The sequence below is a fragment of the Gekko japonicus genome, unplaced genomic scaffold (assembly GCF_001447785.1).
Source record: "Gekko japonicus isolate JY-2015 unplaced genomic scaffold, Gekko_japonicus_V1.1 scaffold796, whole genome shotgun sequence".
In the NCBI taxonomy this organism is placed as follows: Eukaryota; Metazoa; Chordata; class Lepidosauria; order Squamata; family Gekkonidae; genus Gekko; species Gekko japonicus.
In genome coordinates this window covers 615,882-629,380 of record NW_015165854.1, presented here as the reverse complement: position 1 = coordinate 629,380, position 13,499 = coordinate 615,882, and the positions used below count along the sequence as shown (strand labels likewise).

The following is a 13,499-nucleotide window of genomic DNA, read 5'->3' as shown; positions in this document are numbered from 1 at the left end:
CGAGGCATCCATAAGAACATCAGAAGAGCCCTGCTGGATCAGACCAGTGGTCCATCTAGTCCAGCATCTCATCTCACACAGTGGCCAACCAGATCCTCTGGAGGGCCAACAACAGGGCACAGAGGCCGAGGCCTTCCCCTAAGAAGAACAGTGCAGTGGCCAGAGTTGATAGGATCCGGAGCTAGCTTTTGGCTCCAGATTTTGTCTAACGTGGAACTCCCAAGGCAAAGTTTGAGTTTCCTGTTCAAGAAAACAAAAAGCCAAAATGTTTTATTTATGAACACGTTCCCTTCCCCAACAGTTGCTCCTCTCCTCTCCCCCATCGGTAAATATTTCTGATCGTTACAGATTGCCTCTAGTTGGCATTCTTGAAAAACACTCTGTTCCCAAGATAATTCATTTAAGAGTGTGCTTATTTGTAAATTCCTGGACTGAGATTTATTCATATCCAACCATTTTAAAAGCCAACTTTAAAAAAAAAAATGGACCGTTTAAGGCTTTAATTGGTATCCTTTTCACCTTCCTCCATCAAAAATCTGAAAATCTCCCTTTGCCCACCATGTTTGAGGAAGTCACTCATGCATAGCTTGTAGCGTGGTTTCATTTACATACAGCAGTACCAGGTTTTGGCTGGATGGATATTTAAAAAAAAAAGCAAAACCCACACTTAAAAGGGTTTCCCCCCTTTTTTCCAGTGTTCTTGCTTAAACGTTCTAGTAGAGGAACTTCAGAAATGTGGTTTCAGTTAGCATCCGTTACAACGAAAGAACAGCGATCGTTGGGGCTGGTTTTTGTTGTTAGTGTGGCTCATTCGAGCAACCACTTCAATTCCCGGTATTGGTAGCTGACTTTCCAACTGATCTGGGCACGTTGAACATGAACACGTGAAGATTCCGTATACCGAATCGGACCCTTGGTCCACCAAGTTCTGTATTGCCTACTCAAACTGGCAGCGTCTCTCCAGGGTCATAACTAAGGTCTTTCAGATTATCTCCTGCCTGATCCTGTTAACTGGAGATGCTGGGGATTGATCCTGGGACCTTCTGCATACCACTGCGGACCACTGAGCCACCAACCCATCCCCTGTAATCAGGGCTATTTTTGGGCACAGAAATGGAGTTCTGGGTGGCTCCCAAATTGGCCACGCCCAGCAGGAACTCATTAGCATAATAGGCCACACCCAACATCAGAAACTCATTAGGATTGGCTATGTTAGGGGTGTGTGGTCTAACATGCAAAGGAGTTCCTGCTACAAAAAAAGGTCCTGGGTTTTGACCACAAACAAGGTCAACAGAATAACAAGCAAAAGGTGGGTGTGGCTGGATGACTACACTTCTGGTAACATGGGGGTGTGACGTAATATGCTAATGAGCTGTGTGGTCTAGCGCCCCTGATCCTGACTGATGCCTTCGAATTAAATTGGCTGATTTCTGTTAAGCAGAAAATTTCGCTCTTGGGGTATTCTCCCTTAGCGCTGCTGGAGATGGGTAGGGACCGAGCTAAGTTAGAAATTAGACAGAGGATCAAGGATACCGAACGCCAATTAGATCTACAGGTGTCCCCAACATTTATAGCGCCAATTAGTAACAAATACATCGTTGTGCAGGCCCCATATCTTAAAGTTTTGGAGTCCCGTAAACTCAGGAGGGCATATACACTGGCTAGATGCTCGGCCTTACCCTCTGCAGTTCTTGAGGGTAAATTTAAAAAAAATTCCCCGATCGGAGAGGCTATGCTTATGTGCATTGGGGGAGATCGAATCCCAGGAACACGTGTTCCTGAGATGCCCGTTATTTGAAGAGGCTCGTGCTAAACTTATTGATCCCCTTCTGGCAGGCACTTCGGATGAGGACAAGATGGAGAACTTGTTTCTTAATCTTGAACATACAGCCCTCCATCAGATCGCGAAATTTTGTTCCTTGGTGGTAGAAGTGCATCAGCAGGATGGTTGTCACTGGGGTCAGGACTGTTTGATTTTAACTGGCACCGTTCCTTTTGGTACTATATTTTATTCTTTTATACTATACTGTGCTTTATGGCAGCGTATTTACAGTTTGGTCTTTTTACCTTGTTGAATTTCGGAAATTTTACTATCTGGCCATTGTAATTTATTTATTCTGGTTTTATATTGCTGGCTAATCGCTGTTACAATAAATTCATTCATAACGAGCTGTGTCATCAGGGGTGCTAATGAGTTTCTGCTGGGCTTTTTCTACAAAAAGAGCCCCGCCTGTAATGCATGGACACATGAAGATGCCTTATACTGAATCAGACCCTGGGTCCATCGAAGTCAGTATTGTCTACTCAGACTGGCAGCAGCTCTCCAGGGTCTCAGGCGGAGGTCTTTCACATCATCTTCTACACAGTCCTTTTAACTGGAGATGCCAGGGATTGAAACTGAATAGTCAAGATAAGTTTTATTGTCTTAGCCATAGGCCATAACAAGTCACACCATGGTTGAGTTGAAAAAAATACATCAGTCTATAAAATGTCAATGTAGGCACTAAAAATATCAGTCACTGCATTAAATCCTATACTCGTTCTATTTTACATTCAATACTAGGCTCCTTCTGATTCTCCTTGATGCTTGGGAAATAGTTCCATTCTACTAGAAACATATAGTGGTCAAGGTCTGAGAGTAAGAATTTGACCAAATCCAGATGGGAGAGTCCATTACTTGGCGGAGCGCACAGGAGCGGAGCTCCGGCAGCAAAGAGCCCAGGGGGCGGGCACATGCAACAAGCTCCGCCCCCTGCTCCTAGCAGCCCTCAGTCAGAGCAAGAAGCATCCAGGTAAGTTGTAGAGGCCCCCCGGTCCAAAACAGTCCAGTGGCACCTTTAAGACCAAGTTTTATTCAGGTACAAGCTCTCTCTCCTCTGCGAGGACAGATCTGCACATTCCCCCCCTCCCCAATAGCTAGCAATCCAAAACAGTCCAGTGGAGCCTGAGCGGTGGGTGCTGCCTTCTGGCACACTTCCGGTGATATCAGGGGCTGTGGCATATGCAAATGAGTTATGCTAATGAGCCCCTGCACCTCTTTTTCTATGAAATGACCCCTGATAATGGGTATAATGTACCTTAACCTAGGAGCTTCATGCCATCGGCATCTCAAAATATAATGTACTATACTTCCCCCGTGTCACAAAGACAAAGTCTAAGGGGGGCAGAAGAAAAAAAAAAAAAAAAAAAAAAGTCCAGTCCTGATCATTGAGGGTACGGATTGAAATCTTAAAGCTGTAAAAGCCGATCTTAATTCCAGAATGGTTAACTTCTCTAAATAGAGGGACCTGCAATTGAAACTGGGACCTTCTGCATGCCGAGCAGATGCTCTGCCACTGAGCCACAGCCCCTAGCATCCATAAACAGTATGTACTGTGGAGACATTGGAATGAGACCCCACCTCCTCTTGCATCCCCAGACACACCTCACTTTAGTTTTATGTTCTCCGCATACATCCTCGACTCTCAAAAATAGGGGTGGTGGTGACTACCAGTGTTCCCTCTAAGCTGTGGAGTCCTGTGAGCAAAAATTCTACTTTGTGAGCTACTGGCATTAAAGTCGTGAGCGAGCGAGTTGGCCACTGCATCAATTAATTAGTTCGCTCTGGAGCCATCCTTTCTGAGGCAAAAATGTGTGAGCCGGAGGCTAAAAAACTGTGAGCAAGCTCACACTAACTCAGTTTAGAGGGAACACTGGTGACTACTGTGGAGGTCATTCAATTTCCCATTTTGGTGTCTGCACCCCTTTGGGTTTAAGAGGCCCAGAGTTGTACAGAGGAGGACGGTTTGCCACCTGAGAAACTGTACGTTTCTAAGTGCCTCCAGCCTGTTCTAACGTATCCTTTTCCATCTTTCCTGAAAACCTCCAAGGCCTTAATCGCCGGGAGGATTTCCCTTTGCTGGCGACCCGAGCTCGTCAGCTATCGGCTTCTCCCGTCTCCGATGCCACGTAACAGAATAGTTTTAAGTGGTGCTTGGAGCGCTTTGCAGGCTGATGGCTGCATTTGATGGCTGTAAAATTACGGCTAAATAGGCCCAACAGCCGAAACATGATCTGCCCTCGATAAGAACAGATTGTAATTTGTAACCGAGAGTGAAAAGGAAAGTACGTGCCCAGCAAGGGCTGCTGTGAACTGCAGGCTTGCCTGATTTCAAGTCTGCTGTGAAGACATCCACTTATAATTAAGTTTGCCAACCTCCAGGGGGGTCCTTGAGATCTACAGACTACAGAGTAGGGTGGCCGTTCCCCCACTTGGCGGTAGGGGATCCCCTGACGCCGATCAGCTAGCCAGCAGGGGACTTACCAGCAGGGGAGGAATGCTGTTGCTGGTAATGTAGCGACATCACTTCCGTTGTGTACCAGAAGTGACATCATCATGTCACCAGCGTTGTGATGACACTCTGGTATTTGGGCAAAAACTCTATGGTAGAAGCCATTATTAGATAAGAGTTTTTTGCCCAAATTCCAGAGCATTGCTGGGATGTTGGCGATGTGATGACATCATTTCTGGTGCATGCTGGAAGTGATGACATCATTTCTGGTTCATGCTGGAAGTGATGTCACCACGTAGCCGGCGATGTGGTCTAGGCCTCTCTTCTGCTCCTGGTAAGTCCCCCCTCCCGCCTCTCAGCGGTTGCCAGTGTTGGCAGAGTGTAGGTATGCATAAACATTGAGCATAAGCTGTTTAAAGAATAAAGTCAGTTAATTAAGAAGAGAACAAACTTTGTAAGAAAGAGGAGAGAGAGAGAGATCAGGTCTAACTGTCTGACTAGCTAGGAAAGAGTCAGCAGACTAACAGCTCTCAGCAGGAGCGGGAAGAAGACCTAACTGAGTCAATCGGGAGACAGAAAGGAGACTATTTGAAAATAGCAGGGATTCCCTAATCTCACTATGCTTACTAGTTGTCCTTTCTGCTGCCCCCTGCAGGATGTCCTTGTAATCTTTCCTATCTATGCACAACAGACCTTGCTTATTCCAACAGCCAGGATGGACCCAGTAACCCTACTGCAGAGATCAGTTTCCCTGGAGAAAATGGCTGCTTTGGAAAGTGGACTCTGTGGCATTTATACGCTGATGAGGTTCCCTCTGTAGTCGTCTCCCTTAAGTAGGATTTGCAGTTTGATATCCACCTATCTGAAGATGTGAACTTTAACACACGAAAGCACGTATTGAAATACGCATTGTTCGTCTTTCAAGGTGCCACTGGACTCTCGTCTTAATTTAACCCTTTGAGCGGGGTTCTGGAGCTGCCATACCCCATTGTGGACAATCAGTGTCACTTCCAGCCATGCCTCTGTAAAAACACTCGCAAAGCATTGTGGGAGGAGGCGACCTGCTCCTATTTTTGAGCAACAGGGCTGAAATGGGGAGAAGTGGCAATGCACCAGAGTGCATCGGAAGTGACCTCAGCCTATTGCTGGCAGTGCCATATACTCTGGTATTTGGGCAAAAAACAGGGCTATTTTTCGGCAGGAACGCACAGGAACGGAGTTTCGGCTGGCTCCCAAGTTGGCCACGCCCAGCAGGAACTCATCAGCATAATAGGCCACACCAAACAGCAGGAACTCATTAGGATTGGCTACATTAGGGGTGTGGAAAGGAGTTCCTGCTTTAAAAAAAAGGCCCTGGGTTTTGACCACAAACAAGGTAAACAGAATAAGAAGCAAAAGGTGGGTGTGGCTGGATGACCACACTTCTGGTAACATGGGGGTGTGGCCTAATATGCTAATGAGTTCCTGCTGGGCTTTTTCTACAAAAAAAGCCCTGATTAAAACCATTCATAAAACACCATCACAATTAAAACGAATTACCCTAAAGTGCTGGAACAGGGTTCAAATAAAGTGTGAGAGCACAAGTTTCAGATTAAACAGTGTTGCTTGGATGATAGTCGTGATGGTGTTCTTGCACCAGCTCAGTTGATCCATTTATCTGTGCGGCGGACCCAGGCTGTAAGTTGTGAGTCAGGGCACAGGGTCACTTCTCAGATGTTTACTGCGGCTCCTAATTAAAGGCCTGGTGGAAGAGCTCCGTCTTGCAGCCCCTGCGGAACTGTAAGAGGTCCCGCAGGGCCCTGATCTCTTGCGGGAGCTCGTTTCACCAGTATGGAGCCGCCACCGAGAAGGCCCTGACCCTGGTTATCGCCAGCCTGGCATCTTTGGGGCCTGGGAGGGCCAACTGAACACAATGCTCTCTGGGGAACATATGGGGAAAGGTGGTCTCTTAGGCTCTGCCTGAAGACTGGCAACTGAAGAAGAAGAAGAGGAGGAGGAGGAGGAGATTGGATTTATACCTTGCCCGTCACTCAGAGTTTCAGAGTGGTTTACAATCACCTTCCCTTCCCCTCCCTGTAACAGACACCCTGTGAGGTAGGTGGGGCTGAGACAGCTCTTTCGAGAAATGCTCATGAGACAACAGCTCTGAGAGAACTTATGACTGACCCAAGGTCATACCAGCAGCCGTATATGGAGGAGTGGGGAATCAACCTCCGGTTCTCCCAGATTAAAGTCTGCGCTTCTAGCCACTACACCAAACGGGTTCTTAGCGGCAACAGGACATCAGTACAGATGCTCCATGTGCGTTGCCGGTGACCATTAAATGGAGTTTTTAACGCGGCTGGTGAAGAAAGCGTGCAGCTGCGTTCTAGGGGGTGGAACTTTTTTTGGACAATGATAGATCTCAGTGGAGCGTTGCGTAGTTCTGCACAGTGTCCAGCTTGGCTGGAGTTTGTAGATGGACATCGTGTCTTGACAGCTGCCTTCGTTAAATCTGTTGTCTGCCAAAGCTTCTGGTTTTCCTTTTGTCGGCCGTGCAGCGGATGTCTCCTAACCAGCAACCGAGTTGGTTTGTAGAAGAAGAAGAGATTGGATTTATACCCCGCCCTTCACAACCCAAAGGTGTCTCAGCTTACAATCTCCCTTCCCCTCCCCTCCCCACAACAGACACCCACCCTGTGAGCAATGCTCCCTCTAAGCTGTGGAGTCTTGTGAGCAAAAATTCTACTTTGCGAGTTACTGGCATTAAAGTTGTGAGTGAGTGATTTGGTGCTGCATAGATTAGTTCGCTCTGGAGCCACATCCTTCCCGAGCGAAGACAAAAATGTGTGAGCCGGAGGCTAAAAAACGGTGTGCTAGCTCACACTAATTTAGCTTGGAGGAAACACTGCCTGTGAGGTAGGTGGGGGCTGAGAGAGCTCTGAGAGGACTGCTCTTGAGAAAACAGCTCTGAGAGGACTTGTGACTGACCCCAGGTCACACCAGCAGCTGCATGTGGAGGAGTGGGGAATCAAACCCAGTTCCTCCAAGATTAGAGTCCGCGCTCCTAACCGCTACACCAAACCGGCTCTCCTTCTCTTTCAGCCTCCCTTTGGAGGAAAGAAAATGATCTGTAATGATTGTGTACGGAAGTGGTTAATTGTGTGTGTGTGATTCTGTGCCTTGAAACGCCGAGGCATAAAGTAAGTGCCATATCTGTACATGGAAAGTAGCACGGGTGTAAATATCCTACGAGCATCCCAATGGATATTTGACGCTCTTCCGCATGCTGGCTCTGAGCATCGTTAGCTTTGAAGTCAGATTCACTGAGTTTAGTAGGACTTATTCTTGTGTAAGAGTTTGCAGGAATCATAATGACGATGATTTGTATAGCATTAATGCAAACTGAAGTCCCTCCTGAACAAAAATTAGGGTTACCAACTCTGGGTTGGAAAATTCTTGGAGATTTGTTAAGGAGAAGAAGAGATTGGATTTATACCCCGCCCTTCGCTACCCAAAGGAGTCTCAGAGCGGCTTACAAACTCCTTTCCCTTCCCCTCCCCACAACAGACACCCTGTGAGGCAGGTGGGACTGAGAGAACTCTGACAGAAACTGCTCTTTTTTCAAGAACAGCTATGCCAGAACTATGGCTTGCCCAAGGTCATCCAGCAGGTGCAAGTGGAGGAGTGGGGAATCAAACCCGGGTCTCCCAGATTAGAGTCCACGCACTTAACCACGACACCAAACTGGCTTTTCAAAGGCACACCAGTTGCCATGTGGATACTGATTTAGTCTATTAGCATCAACATCACAATCTTTATCGCATCATCAGATAAGCCGTGGCTACAGCGCCATGATTGCATCGAAATAAATGAAGATTTTTCATAAAACAATTAAAATACATAGTAGAATATCTCAAAAATAAAACCGTGATAATACACCTTTCAGATGTATGAGTAACGTATTAACTCTATGGTTAGTGACCTGGGCGTTCGCAACCGAAATAACAAAACCAAATTAGCCAGGGCATTAGAGCCAGTCGACAGAAACCAATCTGGTCAATAAAAAACTTGATCAAACGAGCAATACGCGCGCCATACTAAATTGTCCCTTTCAATCTGTTTTAGGTTCCGCAAAGGATAGAAGAGCAAAACGTTGCCGTCGAAGAAGAAAATGGAGAAATCCCCGGGGTCTGGGGAAACTGGGGGCCCTGGTCGGCCTGTTCTCGCAGCTGCAGCGGAGGGGTCATGGAGCAAACGAGGCCTTGCCTTCCAGGATATTATTATGAAAGGAACTACCACAGGCCGGGACAATTCTCTGTCCCCGAAAGGACTCTTGGTCACCAGCAGCAGCTGCACCGCCAAGAAAACCTCCTCAACCCTTACTCCGGGCACGTCATCTCTGCCATACGGACATCAGTGCCTCTTCACAGGAACGAGGAGCAGAGCCGGGCGGGCCTCCGGGCGGGCCTCTCCTCAGGGGCCCGCAACGACAGTCATTTGAGCCGAGGTGCATCGAGGGGAGGCCGCCTTTTTCAGTCTCGGCGTCGTAGTCCCAGGCCGGATAGAAGGTAGCTGTTCTCTTCGAGGCACGTGACAAATGCATTCGAGAACTGCTGTTACTTTTGAAGAGGGGTGAAAACACAAGGCGCCGTACAATATAGAACGGAATTGGGGAATTAATAGTGACAGGTCTTACCTGGCCACCGGCAGGGGGGTCCCGGTCCTCTTCCTGGAGTCTCTCGGTGTGCACGGAAGGGACGTCATCACGCAGGGCAAGTTGCGGGGAATGCTCTATTGTTTAAGGGAAAACTCTATGGTTTCCCCTTAAACGATTGACCGTCCCCTCCCCCACAACCTGCCCTGCGTAATGCTGTGAACTGGGCGCTTTGGGGACAGGGTTCCCCCCACTGGCCGGGGGCCCAAAAGTGGGCAACCCCCCGCTCCCATCGGGGGAATGGCAAGGGCCCAGGCTGTAACTGAACTTTCAACTGAGAGAAAGGAGACAGTAACGGAAGGGGGAAAGGTGCTAAATACAAGTTTCCTAGACAGTTGGGAAATGGCTGTGAAAGATGTGTCTCGGGGCGCTTCTTAAGGAGTGAACGGGACTCGATAGTGGGGATATCGGGACGCAACGAAGGCCGATTGAGAACCCACCCTTGGAGGTCCGTGAATGGATCTTCCTGGCACTTTTCAAAGGAAAATGGCAGCCAGGCATGGATCTGAATGGGCAGAGTGGTCAGCAGTGGGTTGGGGGGTGGAGCCTGAGGAGATTTGGGGGTGGAGCCTGAGGAGGGTGGGGTTTGAGAAGGGGAGGGGCTTCACCGGGGTAGAATGCCATAGAGTCGACCTTCCAAAGCGGCCAGGTCCTCCAGGTGAACTGATCCCTGGAGGTCAGCAATCTTATGAATGGGGAAGGAAACATCTAACTATAGCTCTTGGCTTGGTGTTGCCAACCAAAGTCTACCTTCCCATGGAGCAGGGGGGAGACAAAGATATAGTGGAAGAAGTATAAGACCACCTCTTCTCCCAACATACTCGGTCTCGAGTAGGAGCCAGTGCAGCTGCCATTTCCCTTTAAAATACAGAAAAGTTGGGATTATCTGATGGTCTCGTTTGGTCCAAAGGAGCCATGAAAAGGGGGGAAATGTGGGAGGCACCATTTCATCTTCCGTGTAACCAGAGGAATGCAGAGCTCCAGTAGAGAGTTTCAGAGGGCAGCCGTGTCGGTTTGGAGTAGAAGAGCCAGATTCGAGTCCAATATTACTTTAGAGACCAACAAGATTTTCAGGGGTATAAGCTTTAGAGGTTCAAAACTCCCTTTGTTCAGGTCTGAAGGGAGCTTTGGCTCGTGAAAGCTCATACCCTGAAGATCAATGAAGAGAGAGAAGAAGAAGAAGTTGGATTTATACCCCGCCCTTCACTACCCGAAGGAGTCTCAGAGCGGCTCACGGTCTCCTTTCCCTTCCCCTCCTCCAACAGACACCCTGTGAGGTAGGCGGGGCTGAGAGAGCTCTTTCGAGGACTGCCCTTGAGAGAACAGCTGTGCCAGAACTATGGCTTGCCCAGGGCTCTTTTTGTAGAAAAAGCCCAGCAGGAACTCATTAGCATAATAGGCCACACCCAACAGCAGGAACTCATTAGCATATTGGGCCACACCCCTGACAGCACAGCTCATTAGCACATTAGGCCGCACCCACATGTTACCAGAAGTGTGGTCATCCAGCCACACCCACCTTTTGCTTCTTATTCTGTTTACCTTGTTTGTTGTCAAAACCCAGGGCCTTTTTTTTGGTAGCAGGAACTCCTTTGCATGTTAGGCCACACACCCCTACTGTAGCCAATCCTAATGAGTTCCTGCTGTTGGGTGTGGCCTATTATGCTAATGAGTTTCTGCTGGGCGTGGGCAGCTCGGGAGCCAGCCGGAACTTCGTTCCTGTGCGTTCCTGCCCAAAAATAGCCCTGGGCTTGCCCAAGGTCATCCAGCAGGTGCAAGTGGAGGAGAGGGGAATCAAACCCGGTTCTCCCAGATTAGAGTCCATACACTTAACCACTACACCAAACTGGTGTGGAGATATTCCCCAGTTACATATTCTTTGTCCTCTGACCTGGATAGCCCAGGCTAGCCTGATCTCGTCAGATCTCAGAAGCTAAGCAGGGTTGATCTTTATTAGTATTTGGATGGGAAACCACCAGGGAAGTCCAGGGTTGCTACACAGAGGCAGGCCATCGCAGACCACCTCTGAAAACATCTTGCCTTGACCTGGATGGTTCAGGCTTGCCTGATCGCGTCAGATTTCAGAAGCTTTGCAGGGTTGATTGACCCCTGTGAGTACTTGGATGGGAGACCACCAAGGAAGCCCAGGGTCGCTACCAGAGGCAGGCCATGGCAAACGACCCGTGTTTGCCTCTTCCCTTGAAAACCCAACAGGGTCACCATAAATCGGTTGCGGCTCGATGGTCCTTTCCACCACCAACCTATTCTCTGTGTTTTAAGTGATTTTTGGGGGGAATGAATTTGTTTGTAGATACAGAAACGATCCTGGGTGGAAACCAATGCTCCCTCTGAGCTGTGGAGTCTTGTGAGCAAAAATTCTAGTTTGTGAGCTACTGGCATTAAAGTTGTGAGTGAGCGTTTTGGCTGCTGCATCAGTTAGTTTGCTCTGAGGCTGTCCTTCCTGAGCTAAGGCAAAAATGTGTGAGCTGGAGGCTAAAAAACTGTGAGATAGCTCACACTAACTCAGCTTAGAGGGAACACTGGTCCCAGTGCTCCCTCTGAGCTGTGGAGTCTTGTGAGCAAAAATTCTAGTTTGTGAGCTACTGGCATTAAAGTTGTGAGTGAGCGTTTTGGCTGCTGCATCAGTTAGTTTGCTCTGAGGCTGTCCTTCCTGAGCTAAGGCAAAAATGTGTGAGCTGGAGGCTAAAAAACTGTGAGATAGCTCACACTAACTCAGCTTAGAGGGAACACTGGTCCCAGTGCTCCCTCTGAGCTGTGGAGTCTTGTGAGCAAAAATTCTAGTTTGTGAGCTACTGGCATTAAAGTTGTGAGTGAGCGTTTTGGCTGCTGCATCAGTTAGTTTGCTCTGAGGCTGTCCTTCCTGAGCTAAGGCAAAAATGTGTGAGCTGGAGGCTAAAAAACTGTGAGATAGCTCACACTAACTCAGCTTAGAGGGAACACTGGTGGAAGCATTGCAACAGAAGAATGTGCTGCATTTAGGCATTTGTGTTATGATTATGAATGGATATGAAAGTGAGCTCCCATTCCGTGGAAGATCCTCTGTGGGTTTGCGGTAGTCCTGTGCGGGGTATGAAATTCACTGGCAGCTACGCAGAAATTGAGGAAGGGCAGACGACTAATGCAAACGCCAGGGTTTTAGTGTGATAAATGTAGCACACTCTCTGAATTCTGCAAAGGTCAAACATACATCAAGAGGGAAGGGGCTTCATTTCTGTAGATGAATGGAAAACGAATGGTAAAACCCTTGGCAGGAAAAGCTGCTGGAGGGAATTCAGTGTCCAAAGTCAGTCCACGAAGTCTGCATTTTAATAATGGATCGTATTGATAGAAGACGTCTGGACTGTCCACTTTTGGAATATTTGCTTTAAAAAAAAAAGACTAGCGGCAGACATCTAGTCAACAATAAAACAGGGATTATGGTCTACGACTGGGATGAACTCGCTGGCTGGAGAATGTGGCCGGGTGCGGCGGGACCGAATCCAAACCGTTGCGGTAGCTGAGGAAATCCTTCAGAAATGCAAAGTAGAATGTTTGTATCCGTCGTGGATGAGCGGGAAAGGGTTCGAGCGGCTGGTAGGCAGTTGACCGGCAAAAGAGGGACCATCCAGCACTGTGTTGCTCAAAACAGTTCTGCGACAGAGGCCCTGATTCTGTGCACCACTAGAACTGCTAGTTGGAAGGAGATTTGGCCTAGGGTTGCCAGATCCTACCTTGTCATCAGCAGGGGGATTTGGCGGTCATTCCTGGAGGGGGTGGAGATATCGTGTGATGTCCCCAATGCAATGACATCACTTCCTCTGTTTACCATAGAGTTTTGCCCTCAAACCAGAGCGTTCCCCCGCCACGTCGCCACCATGATGACATTACTTCTCAGTGATTTCATTGCATCGGGGATGTCATGTGGGGACATGGCTGTTTGGGGGCAAAGTTCCCCCACCGGCCAGCCCCCCCAAATGGGGGAACCCCAACCAGGAGTTGGGGACTGGAAACCCTAATTTGGCCACTGCTTCCTCTTTAGAGAGCCACCCGGCCTTGGCTGTTGACCAAACGGGGGTGACCGTCCGGCATCTGGTTTCTCGCAGTGTTATTTCAGAAAAATTGGAAACAGGAGTCTCTTTTCTGTTGGAAGGAAGATTTCTATAGTCGCATCTCGGTGCTCTCTGTGGCGTTTTTGTCCGAGAGCGATTTCCCGGCCCACGTGCTGAGTCGCTCTCTATACGATCGGCGGAAGCCGTAGGTGTCTGCATGATTGAGGTTTATAAGATTATGCATGGGAAAGAGCAGGTAGAGAAAGAGGTACTTTTCTCCCTTTCTCACAATACAAGAACTCGTGGGCACTCCATGAAATTGCTGAGCGGTCGGGTTAGAACGGATAAAAGGAAGTACACCCAAAGAGTGATTAACACTTGGAATTCACTGCCACAGGAAGTGGTGGCAGCTACAAGCATGGACGGCTTCAAAAGGGAATTAGATAAGCATATGGAGCAGAGGTCCATCAGTGGCTATTAGCC

At 48.4% G+C, this 13,499-nt stretch overlaps 1 protein-coding gene across 1 annotated transcript in view; it reads left to right on the top strand.

Moving 5' to 3' along the window:
* LOC107110346 (thrombospondin type-1 domain-containing protein 4-like) overlaps nucleotides 1-13,499 on the top strand; it is a 519,752-nt gene that overhangs the window by 3,300 nt on the left and 502,953 nt on the right. The window contains exon 2 of the mRNA XM_015411125.1: nucleotides 8,379-8,821. Within this exon, the coding sequence (XP_015266611.1) occupies nucleotides 8,379-8,821 (443 nt within the window). The remainder of the gene's footprint in view (nucleotides 1-8,378; nucleotides 8,822-13,499) is intronic.